Here is a 15,184-nt window from a genome sequence, read left to right on the forward strand (position 1 = left end):
ATCTCCTTCACTTACCGTATATGCTGGAGCATAAGCCGAGTTTTTCAGCACATTCTTAATGCAGTTTTTGTGGTAAAACTAGGTGCCTTGGTGGATATTTGGGTCGGCTTATACTCTGTGATCTTGGGCAAGGAGCTTCAGTTTCCTGATCTCTAGGATGGAACAGTAATCACCCCTCATAGAATCGCTATGGGATTGAATAAGACAGTGCCTCGCACAGATTAGGACCCAAAATACCACTTTCATACTCCCTAGCATCATCCCCCACCCTCATCTAAGGCACACACACCTTGCCCTGCCCCCTGCACCAGCCCAGAACCTCCTTACTCTACTGAGAGGGAGGGTCTCTCCTCACCGTCCCCCTGGTGCAGAAGTAGGAGGGAATGAAATTCTTAGGCCCTATCTGTCAGGAGACATGAACAGTCTGCTACTTTTTGCCGACTGGCATTTTGTCCTCCCCACTGCCCCTGCCTCCGCACATGAAGACAGCGGTATTGTTTTCTCTCACTACAAAAATAATCGGAGCTCATTGTGAAAGTCAGACTGGCAGAGGGGGGTGACCGTCTGTAGGTCCCCAGGGCTCCAGAGCCTCGAGGCAAAGGTCTAGAGGAGGTGGGGCCAGGGGCTGCCTCTCCTGGGGTGACTGCTTTTACAGTGTGTGAATTGTAAATGCAGAGACGACATTATTTTCTAATTTTAAAAATAACTCACTCCTCTTTTCCTCATTATGAAAAACAATAGTTGTCCATGACAATAAGTAGATAAATAAATCAGGCAAAAAAAAAAAGCAGACCAAAAAAAAGATAGAACAAAAAAAAAGCAGACCAAAAAAAAGATAGAACAATTCTATCTACCCAGAAACAATCACTGCCTTTGGAATATATCCATGTAAACCTTCTGTGTGTAGCTATATATAGTTTGCTTTGCACTTTGCTGATTTTTCCACTTACTGTTACTGCAGTCATTTGGCATCCCCATATACAACAGAATGCAATGCTGCCCCATCCGACACCATCCCCGTTATTGGTTTATATATCAGACTGAAGTAATCCATAAGGTTTTCATTGGCTGATTCTTGACAGTAGATAGCAAGGCCTTTTTTCCTAGTCTGTCTTAATTTGAAAGTTCCTTTAAAACCTGTTCAGCTTCATAGCGACATGTAAGCCTTCACTGACAGGTGGGTGGCGGCTATGTATGAGAAGTGTTGACTGAAATCAAACCCAGGCCTTCCTCATAGAAGGTGTAATTTTACCACTGAACTGACGTTGCCCTGTTTCAGGGGAGCTTGTATCTATGCCACCATCCATTTCTTCTCTTCCCTCTTGCCTCTTCTTCCTTCCATCCCTCGGTTAGCAAGGACGATCCCGTCTTTAGAAAGAGTAGTTAGGTGGTATTACCTAGTGAGGACGATCCGTCTTTAGAAAGAGTGCTAGAATGAAATGTGGACATGATGCCAAAGCCTGGGGTTGTCTGACAGGATCTCACCATCCCTGCCCCCTAGGAGCCCAATGCCAACAGTGTGGCCTGGAACACCCAGTGTGAGGACATGCTCTGCTTCTCAGGGGGAGGCTACCTCAACATCAAAGCCAGCACCTTCCCCGTGCACCAGCAGAAGCTGCAGGGCTTCGTGGTCGGCTACAATGGCTCCAAGATCTTCTGCCTCCATGTCTTCTCCATGTCAGCTGTGGAGGTGCCCCAGGTAACCGGAAGTGCCTTTTGACTCTTGAAGATGTCAAGGTGGACAGACCTAGTGTGCCCCCGCCCCACTGGCATTTGGGGAATGAGGAAAGAGGGAGGAGAGATAGAAGTGGGCCTGGAGCCTTGTTTCACACGGTGTAACCCATGTGTCTGGTTAAAACCTCACTGAGACACCATTTCTTTCTAATCCTTCTTTCCTGTAAGTGTGTTACTAAGAATCAGGTGTGGGGCTGAGGGGACATAGCCAGGAAAACTGGGAGTCTAGCAGGGTCCAGGCACAGGCACGTGGGTAATGGTGTGTGTGAGAGGGAACACATGTGGGGTGCAAAGGGAGCCTCGGGCTGTGTGTCACAGGCCCCTGGACAAGGCGGAGGCTAGACCCGAAATGGGGGGAGGGGCCGGGCTGCAGTGCAGGACCAAGGAAAGAGGGAAGGCAGAAGCAGACCAGGGAGCTGACTGAGGTCAATGGCCAGTGGTGGCTGGCCCCAGTGGCCTACCTGCCTGAGAAGAGAATCACGCTCTGGGTAGATCTGTCGTAAGAGAGAATATTCCCTCTTCGATATTTCAGAATATGTCCACCTTGGCTTCTATATAGGTATGCAGTTTATGTATGTATATAAGTATATTTTCTGTTGAAGTACTTTTAAACAGAAATGGAACCACACTGTAAATATTATTTCATGATTTTTATCTTTCTAACTATTGTGACCTATGTATGACACCTACAGATTTCCTGACTGTGGACCATGCACAACAAGTAGAGACATCTTACTACCTTCCTGCATGGACATCTTTTCAGCTAGCCTGTGTATTGCAGACACATCACTTTGTATACTAATTATTAGCTGTCAACTAGTAATCTAAACTAGTAATCAGGCTTTTTCACTCAGCTATCTCCTGGAAACACAGTTCCACGTCAGTATGTGTTCTTCTCCAGCATTTAAAAATACTAAAGCCATTGTAGAGTCACATTTACTTTTAAGACAGAATGCAGAGAGGTCCCGTGTCCACTTTGCATGGTTTGCTCAAGTGATAACATTTGCAAAACTGCAGTGCAGTGTAACAGCCAGGACCCTGCCAGTGCCACGCCAGTCCACCTTGTCCAGATGGCGCTGGTTTGACTGGAGCTCATGTGTGTGTGCTGTGTAGTTAGTGCGACACGATTCTATCACCCATCCATCCATTGCCACAGTCAAGATACTAAGCATTTGCAATGCCCCAAGAGTCCTGCTGGTGTGTTGCTCCCTCCTGCCCCATACCCGTGAAAACTCTCTGGTTTCATCCTGGTGTGTGGATGTTCCACAGCGAACTCCACCCCCATCTCTTGCTGGACGTTTATGTTGCTTCCACCCTTTTTTCCAGCTAATGTAAATACTGCTGCTGTGGCTGGCCTTCTAGCCAAGTCTTTGCATCTGTCTCAAATTAGCCACTTGGTCTAAATTCCTAAAAGAGACTCTGCTAGGCTAAAGGCTATAGGCCTTTGAAAGGTTTTAGAACGTATTTCTAGATTGCCCTTCAGCTGGGTTGTATCAGCCTCCATCTGTACCCATCCCACCACAACCCACCTTCACTTACACCACCACTCCCAGCCCCGGGTGGCTGCCTGTCAAGGGTCTGGCCGGAGTCGTCTGCTTCTTCATCTGCCCTGACAGCCCTCTATGCTCCGTACTGTCAAAATCCCTCCTTCGGTGTGTGACGTCGAGTCATTACTGCTAAGCATGAGTGGGATTCTGATGCGAGAAAAGGAAGAAGGCAGAGAAATAAATCTAAGAGGAAGAGAGAGTAGCGAGTGGGAGGGGAGGAGCAAGGACAGCCTCCCCGGCACTGCTTTCCTGCTGCCCCACACCACGTCCACCAGAAACCCAATCACCCTCAGTTGTGCCAAATGGGCAGTGCTTATGGGAATTTTCTCCCAAGATTGCCATCCTGACCTCAACATTCAATGCAGTTTGCTGCTCCGTGACTTTGGCGAGCCAAAGGGGCGGCCGCCCGGCAACCCGTGCCAGAATGTGGAGCTGCAGGAGCCGAAGCCTCCCCAAGGCCATCCTGCTGACGCAGCAGAGGGGCGCTGCCCAGGGTTAGGAAACCAGCCTCAAGACAAAGGCTTTTCCGCAGTCGCCTCTCTCCAGCCGTGCTGTGGTTTTGGCCTGGAGAGGAGGGGCAAAGCATCAGCCCCACTCTTGGGATTTCTGGTTTCCTTTCGAAATCATCATCTTGTGCAAGAACTGGTTTCTCAGGGCTGCCAAGTAGGGTAGCCAGCCCTAGTTGGATTTCCTGGTGGGGGAGAGAAGAGGTACAGTAAATCCCGTGTTGTGAATCCTCAATGTACTGATAGTTCTCAATTAAACTTGTGCTTTAATGTGATGTAAATTTGCCCTGACTTTGAAGTGATTGAACCAAGCCCTCCTCCCCACAGTTCCAGCATGTCTTCACATTCGCTGTCACTTGCTGTCCACAAGCCTTTTTTTCCCACAGTGGGTCGTCCTACCCTTCCAGGGCACTGGACCAATTGGGGTGGGGGGTGGGGGTGGCTGCAAAAACAGATACCTACACTTTATCCTGGGTTGTGGGCTGTAGTATAAAAGTGTTTGATGGCCAGGGTAGATGCTGAGTAATTTTTTTTTTTTCTGAGTAGGCCAAATGAGTTTGGGACTCTCTGCACTTAAAAGTCAGACTGAATGTGAACCTTATGCACCTGTTCCGGCTGACCAACAAATTCATAAAGACCCAGGGACGGCTCTCCTTCTGTCTGTGTCAACTTTGTGATTGGAGAGTGAGATGCACAATACAGCACCAGCCGTGTATCTTAGAAATCTCCCCGTCAGCCAGCATGTCAGCCATTCTCAAATATGCCTGTCTGTGCCCCTTCACCCCGTGAGCATCCAGCTCACGAGGAGGCCTGCTGTTAGCAGGCAAGACCCTTGGTGTTCCGTCCTGCCCCTGCCACCGGCCCAGCAGTGGCCTTGCACAATGCAGCTCACCTGGAAAAGAGGCCTCGCTTTCTTTTCCATGAGATGGTTTTCTGTGGCCCGGGTCCTGTTACTATTACAGACAGTCGTGACACAGCACACATTACAAAGCAGAGTGGAGTTGGAACGGGGGTACTGACTGGAGGAGTTTAAGAAGGAAAGAGCGAGGTGGCTGGAGAGTTTGCAAAGCTTCCAGGAGGTGGTGCAACTTGATCTGAGCCCTGAGGGGGGATGAGCAGGGAGGGTGTTCCAGAGGAGAAGTGGGCCTGGGAGCTGCTGAGGAGCAGATGGGAGTGAGTCCAGTGCGGGCTGGGATTAACTGGGTTTTATCATGTTCAAGGCACCTCTTATTTGTCCCGCTAGTCAGTCAGCTGGGCAGGGCCTCTAAATGGAAATGGACGAACTTGTCCGGAAGCCACCTAACTGGAAGGGGGCTGAGCCAGGCCTGGGTTTCAGCTCAGCTGATGCCCAGCAGAGGGAAGAGGGCAGGTTGGACTAGGGTAGTAAGGGAGAGAAGCACTCAGAAATAGTGCATCTTCCTGTCACAGGGTGGGCAAGCTTAAAAGGGGAGAAAAAACTCCTTCAGTGCTAAAACGGAAAATTGGGACAGTTAAAGGCCCTAAATGGAGAAAACAGCACTCTCAGCTCCATATTTGAGGATCATTAGGCCAGAGGTTCGGGCTAATTGATCTTTGCTATCCTGGAATCCGAAGGAAGAGCTGCTGCCTCTGTAAGACGCACTGGCTGACCTAAAACAAGGGCAGGGCCTCCTGTTTTTAAAGGCACCCAGGCTCAGCTCTCCACAGCCGTGCCCCCACATACAAGGCAGAAAGGAACCCAGGACCTGGAGTCCAGCTGCTTTGAGCTCTGGCCCCAGACCTTACACTGGCCAGCTCTTAAATAAGTCATTTGCCCTCTCTGATGATCCATCTCCTTTGAAAATCTTAAAAAGGACAAGTTACTAGGAGATTTTCCAAGTATTCTGGGGGAGGCAGCCCCATCCTGTTGGAGGAGCTGGTTCCCCGTGTCAGAGACTGAGGAGACCGGATACCCTTACTGAACTCGTCTAGGGCTAGTCCCTCCAAGCCCGAGAGCCTTTTAGACCCCTACCTCCCAGGGATGTGCCCCTGCCTTCTATGAGCATCCAGGGCTGCGCATGGGCTTGCCGAGGGAGTTGAGGAATGCTCAGCTTGTTCCAGGCTCGCGGAAAAGCCAGCATGGATTTAGCTCACGGCCTGAGATCTGGACAGAGGACAGGGACTCCTTTTCCTGGGGCTGCAGGATGAGGGATAGGAGAAGACTTTCCAGAAGAGGTGGCATGTCAGCATAGCCATGCCAGTGTCCTCCAGGGGTGAAGAGTGTAAACCTGGAGGGAGCGAGGTCAGGTGGTGTGGCTCGAGAGGACAAGGGACTGGCGGAGTAGGAGGCATAGAAGGGTGGCGAGGTGAGAGGCTGTTGTGGAGTCAGTGCAGGATCACTCCCCTGTATCTGGAGCTGCCTTTATATGAATCTCTGTCCATTGCAGTAACACACGAACAGCGTAACACAGGGTGCGTATTTCTGTTGCACTGAAAATCATCCCCACTTCCCTCTTGATGCCGCCCTGCAGTCTGCCCCGATGTACCAGTATCTGGATCGGAAAATGTTCCGAGAAGCCTACCAGATTGCTTGCCTGGGCGTGACAGACACTGACTGGCGGGAGCTGGCCATGGAAGCTTTAGAAGGACTAGAGTTTGAAACAGCAAAGAAGGTAAGCATCTAGTCATCATGAGATGCCCTTGGTCCCTGGAGGGGCATCTCAGGAGTCAGGAAAGGTTCTGTGTGGTGCAGGGAGAGGCAGCTGCATAGGGCCGAGGCTCTGGAGTGAGACCCGCGTGGCCTCAAATCTTGACTTGGCCACTCTCTCACAGCGACCCTGGGCAGGTCTCTAAGGGGGCTCTCTGTCCAATGCAGGTGGTGATAGGAGCCATCGTTACAAACTTGGAAGGCAGTAATGCATGTACAGCCTGACACAGTATAAGCATTTGATAGATTCCAGTTGTCACTCTTATTAGCTATTAGTTACATAAAGCGTCTAGCAGATAATGGGCACTCAAAATAGTATCTTTCACCATTTGACATAAGCAGCAGACCATTGGTTAAGCAGTGCTGTTTTCCACTCTGCTAAGTATGGTGGAAGAAGAGGGTCAAACTATCTGATTCTGAGAGAAATGCAGCCATTGCCCACATACCTTCATGGTGCCATAGACACAGTCCAGTGTGTGGACGATTCATGGCACCACTTCCTGGCTCAGTCTGTTAAAACTACAGAAATGGCAGGACTTGTTTGACCCCTTTCTGCCTCTCTGAAAAAGCCTGGCCATGTCTCTGAGTTGGGTTTCTACCTAGAACCTGAGGGAGGGGGAAGGAAGGCATCGCTTCCAGCCCTTTCTCTCTTTCCCAATCTCTTTCTCTGCCTTCTCAAAGTCGATGAGATAGACACTTTTTTGCCCAGTTTGTCCAATTTCCCCAGCTGCGGAGCTGCGTCCCAGGGTTGTGGGGTCAGGACTGCAGGCACGAGAGGAGATGGTTTTGAGTCTGAGCTCGGATGCGGAGGCCTGGGCAAGAGCTGGCTCCACTGGGGCCAAGCTGCGTGACCTCAGCCTCCCATTTCTAAAGTATCTCACATAGTGTTATTAGCTTAAACAAGACATTTGCAAAAGGGCTTTTAAAACTGGAAATGGTTGTACAAATGCTTGAATTGTTAAAACAAGTAAAATGATTGGTATGTAATCACAATTATCTCTATTATGTTTTTAAGTCTATTAAGTGTCAGCAAAGTGGGAACAGAGGAGGGCTTTAGAATTCAGAGGAGTAGGAACCATCCCACGGAGGGAGCATCCTGCCCTTTCCCACCCAGAAATGCCAGTCAGGAGGAAGAGGAACAGAGCACTGGGGTGGGGGTGGGTGAGGAGAAGTCCCTCTACAAGATTGCTTTCTCTACAACCCAGCGACTAAGGCCGTTACTCCTCTTAGGCTCTCCCTCATTGCTTTGCACAGTGTCTTTTAAGGGCTTAACATTTAACTTCCCACCTGCATTTCTTCAAACATCCTCTGAGGTCAGAAAAAACTATATTAAAGTTGCAAGATTTTGGCCATAGACTAGACCTTTATCATTTTTCTTCAACCCCTCCAAGCCCCAAGCCTATCTTTTACAGCCTTGCCCCATCACTGGGCACACCCTGATCTGGAGATGGGGTCACGGGTGTGGTTCCCAGTGATAGACCAGCCTCTCCACTAGGTGACAGAAGAGAGCTGCTTAGTGCCTGGTTGCTGGCCTCTCCCCATGCTTCCCTCTGCTTCCCCTCACTGAGGTGATTCACGGGCCACATGACTGACCACTGCGACCGCAGACCACATCTGGACTGGAACTGGGACGCAGCTTTCTCGTGGGGAATTTAGACGACCCCTAACCCAACAGAACTGGAAAGAACCCCGGAAAGGCATCACTAGCTTGACCCTTTCCTCAAAGAAGGCTGACTGCAAGAGCCAGGAGGCCAGAAGAAGCAGGCTCAAGGCCCACAGCTGGAAAGTCCCAGAACTGTGCCAGAGACCTGGAATGCCCCTTCCCTCCCCACTCTCCTATGTGCCAGGCAACCTCTACTTCTCCTCTCATGCTGCCTTAAGGAAACCCAGGGGTACATGTTTTGCTGGTCAGATCTTGACCATGGAACATGAATGCTTGTAGCCTTCAGTCCCTGTGCTCAGGTAATGCCCACCTTACCTGGTCCGGGAATTCCTCTTCAGGCATACTCAGCTGACAGGTTCCTATCCTGGCTGCTGCTGCTTCCCCTGCGTGGTGTGTTCTCACGGGGGACTGGTTCATGCTTGCACAGCTCGCAGTTCAGGGAAGGCTAGTGATGGACTTACCTGCCAGCTTCCCTGAGACAGAGCCCACCATGTGTTCATTTCTGGGTCCCCAGGCCCTGACAGGGTGGAGTCACACAGTGCTGAGCTGTGGGGCCAGGCCCAGGCCGCTGACTTGCTCATTCCCCCAGGCCTGGTCAGGATGGAAGATCACACGCAGCTAAGTGGAGGCTGCAAGGGGCCAGGATGTTCTCCAGCATTTTAAATTCTAAGGGCTCTTCTGGTAGTGTGTCAGCCCCTGATTCAAATGGGAACAGCCAAAGAAGCACCAAAATTGAAATCCAAACTCATGACCATCGAGCCTGTCCGACTCACAGCAACTCTGGGGGCAGAGTAGGATGACCCTTAGGGTGTCTGAGATGGTCACTCTGCATAAGCAGCAAGCCTCATTCTCCCCAGAGCAGCGGGTGGTTTCCAACTACTGGCCTTGCTGTTAGCAGCCAGTGTGGAGCCCACTGCCTCACAGCTGGATAAAAAGGTGGCAGCGCAGCCTAACCTGGGGGCTGTGCTCCTAGAAACCCCTTTCAGAACCAGTCAGAAGAGCCTTAGAGAATAGCAGTCTGCCTGGGGGCGGGCTGCCCAAGGGTTCAAGTTGCTAGCTGCAGGAGTCCAAGGCAAAGGCTGAGCTTTGGGGGATTGACCTAAGAGTGCCTTCCAGGGACTTGGAGGATCCATTCCCTACTTCTTCCCAGAAGCCATCTCTAGTCCTTCTCCACTTTCCTCTCCTTCCCCAAAGCCATGTGTGTTCCCGGTGCTCCTGCTCACTGCACCCCTCACCCCCCTTGGGGAGCATGGTTGCCTCCTGCCTGCCTGCCTGCAGCCTCAGAGCCTGAGGTGAGGGAAGGAAAGGTTGAGCAGCTCCCAGCCCGCATCTCTCGTACCTCCCTTTTCTCTTACGTTTCACCCACTCAGAGTGTCAGGCAGCTGGCTCTTCGGCTGGCTCTTTCCTGAGGAGCAGATTCCTCCCCAGCAGGCAGGCAGGCAGGCATGATCATAGAGTGCACTGTCAGACTTTTATTTGACCCAATCCCAAAGTGATAGACATAGCACGACGCCTTTGCTGTTTTAAAATAGCCTAATCCTGGGGATAAAGCCATGCCTCACTGGGTAGTGGAGCCCACTGGAACACATGATGATTCATCAATGCCTGCTTTCTTCCCCCTCCTTACTGGCTCACTCTCGAAAGCTTGACTCCCCACCCCCAGCCAATCACCCTCTTTTGAAGTCTAGAAGGCAGCTGATTAAGTTCTTCACTTCTTCCCCCAATAGGCCTTCACCAGAGTACAAGACCTCCGATACTTAGAGCTCATCAACAGCATTGAGGTAAAAGACGGCTACATGTTGTTCCTTCGCAGGGAAGCTCAGACTCGGGTTCATTGGGGGCCATGGGTCCTTTTAGCAGCATAAGCCCTGAGGACATGTACACAGAGTTTCTCCGGGCCCTGGGGCAGCATGGCCAGGCTTGGGGACAGTGAGGCCTTTCTTGAAGGACAGTGGTGAGGGTGAAGTAGGGTCTCGATAATGGGTTTTCCTTGTGTGGTGGCTTTTAGCTACTTGCCCTTCTCTATTGTGGGTTGCTATCAAATCCATCCTGACTCCTTGTAAGCAGAACTGTCCCATAGGGTTTCCAAGGCTGAAATCTTTATGGGAGCAGATTGCCTGGTCCTTTCTCCTATGGAGGGGTTGGTGTGTTCGAACCCCCGACCTTTCAGTTAGCATCCCAGAGCCTCTCTGTTAACCTGCCAGCATCAGCGGCATTGTCCAGTTTCTCCTGGGGTTCTGTGGAGGCAGCATGTTGAAATGTGCTCTTAGGGAGCTCGATAGCCAGCCCCGAGCAGGCTGCATGGGGCTGGGGTGGGCTGAAGAGGCTGGTTGATCTCCCCGGTGACGGGGACCAGGTTCCGGATTTGTATCTCTCAGTGCTCACTGGCTGTCTGCAAATAGACATACATATTTTCTCTCCTGAACAGATTTATTGTGAAGCCATGGGAATGTGAGATACATTTGAATTCCCATATGGAACACTGAGGAAAGCATCAAAATGTCTTGTCCCTTCAGTTCCGTTCAGCATAATAAACACTTTGGGGGGGCCAAGCCCTGTGCCAGGCGCAGTGGAGAAAGAGAGGAGGAGGACAGAGGCCTTCAGGGACTCCCAGCCTGCACAGCCTGATAAGAGTTAGTGCTCGCTGAGCGCCTGCCCCTGCCCTGCCCTTGATCGATGTGTACAGGATCGTAAATCTCTGCAACCACTCAGCGAGGCAGGCCCCTTATTATCCCTCTTCTGTAGGTGAGGAAAGTAAGGCCCAGAGAGGTGAAGTAACCTACCCACGGGCCCAGCTCTTTGTGCTCCCCAGGCTCCCGCCCTCTCTGCCCTGCACCTGGCTGCTCTCCCACAGGAGCCGCTCCGTGAAGTGTGGCATGTATGCCAATAAGACTGTTGAAAACACAACAAGCAACCAGCGGCTGCTCCCGGCACGCCCAGCTCTTGGAGGAGAGTGCCCTTCTGCAGCTTACCTGAGATGGGCCAGGATTGGTGTGGTGCGATCTCTCTGCAGGGCCAGGTGCCGCGTGTGTGTTAGCCAACCACACGGGACTCTGGGCCTGGGTCTTCATCTGAAGCTCTGTCATCTGATTTTTCCTTATGCAAGAAGCAACGGAGCTCTGAGGGCCAGCTCTCATTAGTCATCATGCCTCGCCGAGTTCAAGGTGTCTGCCCCTTCTATAAGGCTGTGAGCTGGAGGCAGGCAAAACCAACTTCTAAGATTTTTTTCTTGAAAAAAGCATAAACTGGCCTTGATGAGGGTCAGTCTGGGCTTCCCTGAGACGTTTGTTGTTTGCTTCTAGATTTTCAGCATTATTCCAGAGAATGTCCGTTCCTTCGTAGGTTCCTTTTGGATAGGCGAGGTGTTGCTGTACTTAGAATAAGAGGAATCTGCCCATTGCTGTATACACCTCAAGCATGCATAAGTCTCTTTCTTGGTCACGGTGATATTATACGGCCTATGCCTAGTGAGTCAGGAGTCCTGGTGGCGTAGTGGTTACGTATTGGGCTGCTAACCTCAAGGTCAGACGCTTCGAAACCACCAATTGCTCCATGGGTAAAAGATGAGGTTTTCTACTCCTGTGAAGAGTTACTGTCTCGGAAACCCACAGGGGCAGTTCTACCCTGTCCTATAGGGTTGCCGAGAGTTGGCATCTACTTGTTGGCAGTGGGTTTGGCCTTTCTGAGTTTTTATGCCTCGTGAGGCCTATTTCTCAATCTCACAACAAGGTTTTAATGCATTTCCGACTTTTAAGATTTAGTTTATTTGACTGATTAGCCCATAGTGTGTGCAGAGGGAGTGGAGGGGTTTGTTGTTGTTTTAAAATTATTTCTGTCAGTGAGGAAGCATGTTGTCTCCAGCTGTTAGAACTTTCACCAGCTTGTCTCAGACTTTGAGTCAGTGTCTCATCTTCCTCCACTGTGATACACTTGCTAGAAAACAAGCCAAGGGAAACTGCTGGAACCAGGAGATTGGGTGCTATTGAGTGTTTCCAAATACTTGAGTTGTAGACTAATGAATGTACCCTAACACGGGAGGAAGGAATGTTTCAAATTTCTTCTCTTCATCCCCAGCACTGTTAAGCATCTTGGGGTGGAGGGGTTGTGTTGTGCACATGTGTGCAAGTGTGTCTTTGGAGACAGTGTCCATAAAGTAGAAGTTCCTGCCTGGTGTAAATGGTTAAGTGATTGATTAGTTACCCAAAGGTATCATGTAAGAAAGGCCTGGCAGTCTGCTTCCAAAAGTTCTTGCAAACCCTGTGCAGTAATTCTATTCTAGGCAACACATGCGGTGACCGTGAGTTAGAACAGCTTTGATGGCACCTGGGTGGTTTGGGACAAAAATGATATCCCTGGCCTCTAGTACATGTGATTTATTACCTTCTCAAGGAAAGGCGACAGAGTAAGACTTGTTATCCCATTATCTAGGTCTCTTTCTCAGGCAGAAACCTAAACCTTCTCTTGTCTGTCATCATTTTGGGCCACAAGTCTGCTGAGCCAGGCCTGGGATTCTGTGGGTCTTGGGAGCTGAGGGGCCTTGAGTAGCCAGCAGCACACTCTCCCCCAACGTCCCCATTGTTGCTTTAGAAGAAAGGACAGGAAAGCAGCCGTGAAGAATTTCCATGAAATAAACAAAGGTCTGCATCTCTGTGGTCTTTTTTGATCTTCCCTTGTCTGGGAAAAAAATCTTCCTTTTGTTGTCCAGCATTCCCACCAGAAACCTAGGTGAGAGACACAACAGCCTAGTAGCCAAGTGTAGGTTCCAGTAGGAAGGCCCAGGGGCTTAACTTGAAATAGCAACGTCTAACCTTTGTAAGGGCTGCTTCCTGCCCATGGCTGCACAAGCCATTTCCTGTGCTTCTAATTTTTCCAGGAGAGGAAGAAGCGGGGAGAGACCAACAATGACCTGTTTCTGGCAGATGTGTTTGCCTACCAGGGGAAGTTCCACGAAGCCGCCAAACTATACAAGAGGAGTGGGCGAGGGAATCTGGCCCTTGACATGTACACCGACCTCCGCATGTTCGAGAACGCCAAGGTAATCCACCCACTTCTCAGGCCCCAGCTGTCACTTGGAACCCACCAGGGTTTTTACACTGATGTCCAAGTTGTTTACAACAAAAAGTGGCACAGGCAGGAAATAGCAACAGCTTCGGAAAGCATATGGGCAAATAAGTAAACAGCTACTGGGCAAAGCTGACCTAAGGCTGCCTTTGAAGGCTGGCATCCCAGGGCCTTCCATCAGCAACATGCTGGGTGGTCTGGGAGTCTGAGTGAGGCTCTCTTCACTCAGTAGGGTCCCGGGAACAGGTCAGGTTCCCTGTTGGTCTCAAGACTTTGTGCTGATTCCACCAGCCACTTAGGATGATCTGATTCACTCCCACCATAGCTCCCAAGTGCCTTTTCCCTGACTTTCTGGGCCTCCCAGGAGCTCCCGAAATGTCGTGATCAAGGCCTTGTCCTCAAGGGCACCTCACATTACCTTCAGAGACATGGAGCGGCCCCACCTCCATCCAGGTGGGTGAGGATGGAGATCCTAGTACGTGCATGGAGACCCCATTACAGCTGGTCCCCAGTGGGCATGGGCCTTTAAAGGAGTGTGGGGGATAAGATCTTCCTGGACCGTGCCCTGAGTGACCTTGGTGTGAATGTGTCCCACTAAGAGGCCCAGACCAGCCAACACTTTTGCAGCTAATTCTAATTTGAAGTGGGAAGAGCATTGGCTCTCCGAAGCCATGAGGCTTCCCTTCCGGGAGGCACCCGCATGAAGCTGCCTTTCCCGACAGTGTCAGAGAGCCTCTCAGCAGTGTTGTTAAGTGAGTCATCAGCCACAATCAATTAGTGGCTATTAATAGTAATTATCTAGTGTAAGAGTTCAAGGTCGAAAATATTCTCCCATTTTTTCCTGCTTTTCGGTTCTTAAGCATGGCTGCGGCTCTTCTCTTCTGCCATCTGCTCACTCCTCAGGCCGAACACTGGGTTTTGTGTTCCTGTACTGTGGCTCCAGGGGTCACTGTTCTTCAATCCCTGAGGAGCACTTGTGGGCATACCTGTGCTACTCAGCTACCTCCTCACCTTGGTGGTTCCTTCTCTCCCTGTCACGCCCAAGGAGCTTCGTGGTCTCCCCACTTTGTCTCCTCACCTTTATTCTTCCTCCACATACTCAGAGTAGGCTTAGTGGTACCACGCTGATAATGAGAACACCCGGTCAAGGCTGCGCTCTTTCTAAAGGAGAACTAACATTTAACTGAGGACAAAACCTTAAGCTGAAGAATTGAATCCATGAAGGTAGAAAGAATCTAGGCATCAGGAACAATGGGACATTAGACTGACAGCCCTTCTTAGGAACTAAAAGCTGTCCCAAGTGGGCATTGGGGGCTAAGTAACCAATGCCTTGGCATGCAGAAGTCTGGAGCCAGTCCTGGTCCTTCCTTTGGGCAACCGAGGAAAGTCTATGCATGTTTTAGAGCGAAACCTCTTCCCTCCTTGGAGGGCAACACTCCTACATCTCAGTTGAGTTTTGAGAATTACTGAAACTATGGAATGGGCAAGCCCTTTATGAATCTTGGGGTTAGGAGAATAAGCAGGCTAAGCATGGCTGTGGAGTAGGGAGTCCCAGGTGATCCCTTCCCCTGTATCCACCCCCCCCCCCCAGGCACATCCGCTGGGCTCTGAGTGCCACATCTCCCAGCCAGACACACAGCCCGTTTACACGCTCCATCTGGTCTGTCTCTGTGAAGGTAAATAGACTTGTTTTTTGTTTTGGTTTTTGATCACAATTCCAAGTAGGTTGGTTCTGTTTCAATGCGCCCCCACCACCTAATCTGAGTTTGAGAAGATGTACATGCCCATTATGTCTTTTGGGGGGAGAAATAGAGTGCTTATTAACATGGCATGTTTTTGTTTACTTGGAAATTGCTTCCCAAGATTCAATCTGGTTTTTGGAAAAATGTTAAATTACATTCCCACGTACAAATAAATTGTATGCTTTCCGGATAAGTGACATGTTTATATGGTGATAAAGAGAATTATAATGCTCTTAACTCTTATGTAGTATGTCCTTATCAAAAGC

At 50.3% G+C, this 15,184-nt stretch overlaps 1 protein-coding gene across 3 annotated transcripts in view; it reads left to right on the forward strand.

The window, feature by feature from the left end:
• IFT122 (intraflagellar transport 122) overlaps positions 1 to 15,184 on the forward strand; it is a 63,366-nt gene that overhangs the window by 29,460 nt on the left and 18,722 nt on the right. For 2 of the 3 annotated variants that reach the window (XM_045289856.1, XM_045289855.1), the window contains 4 exons: positions 1,502 to 1,699; positions 6,277 to 6,417; positions 9,843 to 9,896; positions 12,989 to 13,150. In XM_045289856.1, the coding sequence (XP_045145791.1) occupies positions 1,502 to 1,699; positions 6,277 to 6,417; positions 9,843 to 9,896; positions 12,989 to 13,150 (555 nt within the window). The remainder of the gene's footprint in view (positions 1 to 1,501; positions 1,700 to 6,276; positions 6,418 to 9,842; positions 9,897 to 12,988; positions 13,151 to 15,184) is intronic. The other variant, XM_045289853.1, reaches the window with a different exon arrangement.

Source organism: Echinops telfairi, unplaced genomic scaffold, assembly GCF_000313985.2.
Source record: "Echinops telfairi isolate 266 unplaced genomic scaffold, ASM31398v2 ScPeMD7_31;HRSCAF=116, whole genome shotgun sequence".
Lineage (NCBI taxonomy): Eukaryota > Metazoa > Chordata > Mammalia > Afrosoricida > Tenrecidae > Echinops > Echinops telfairi.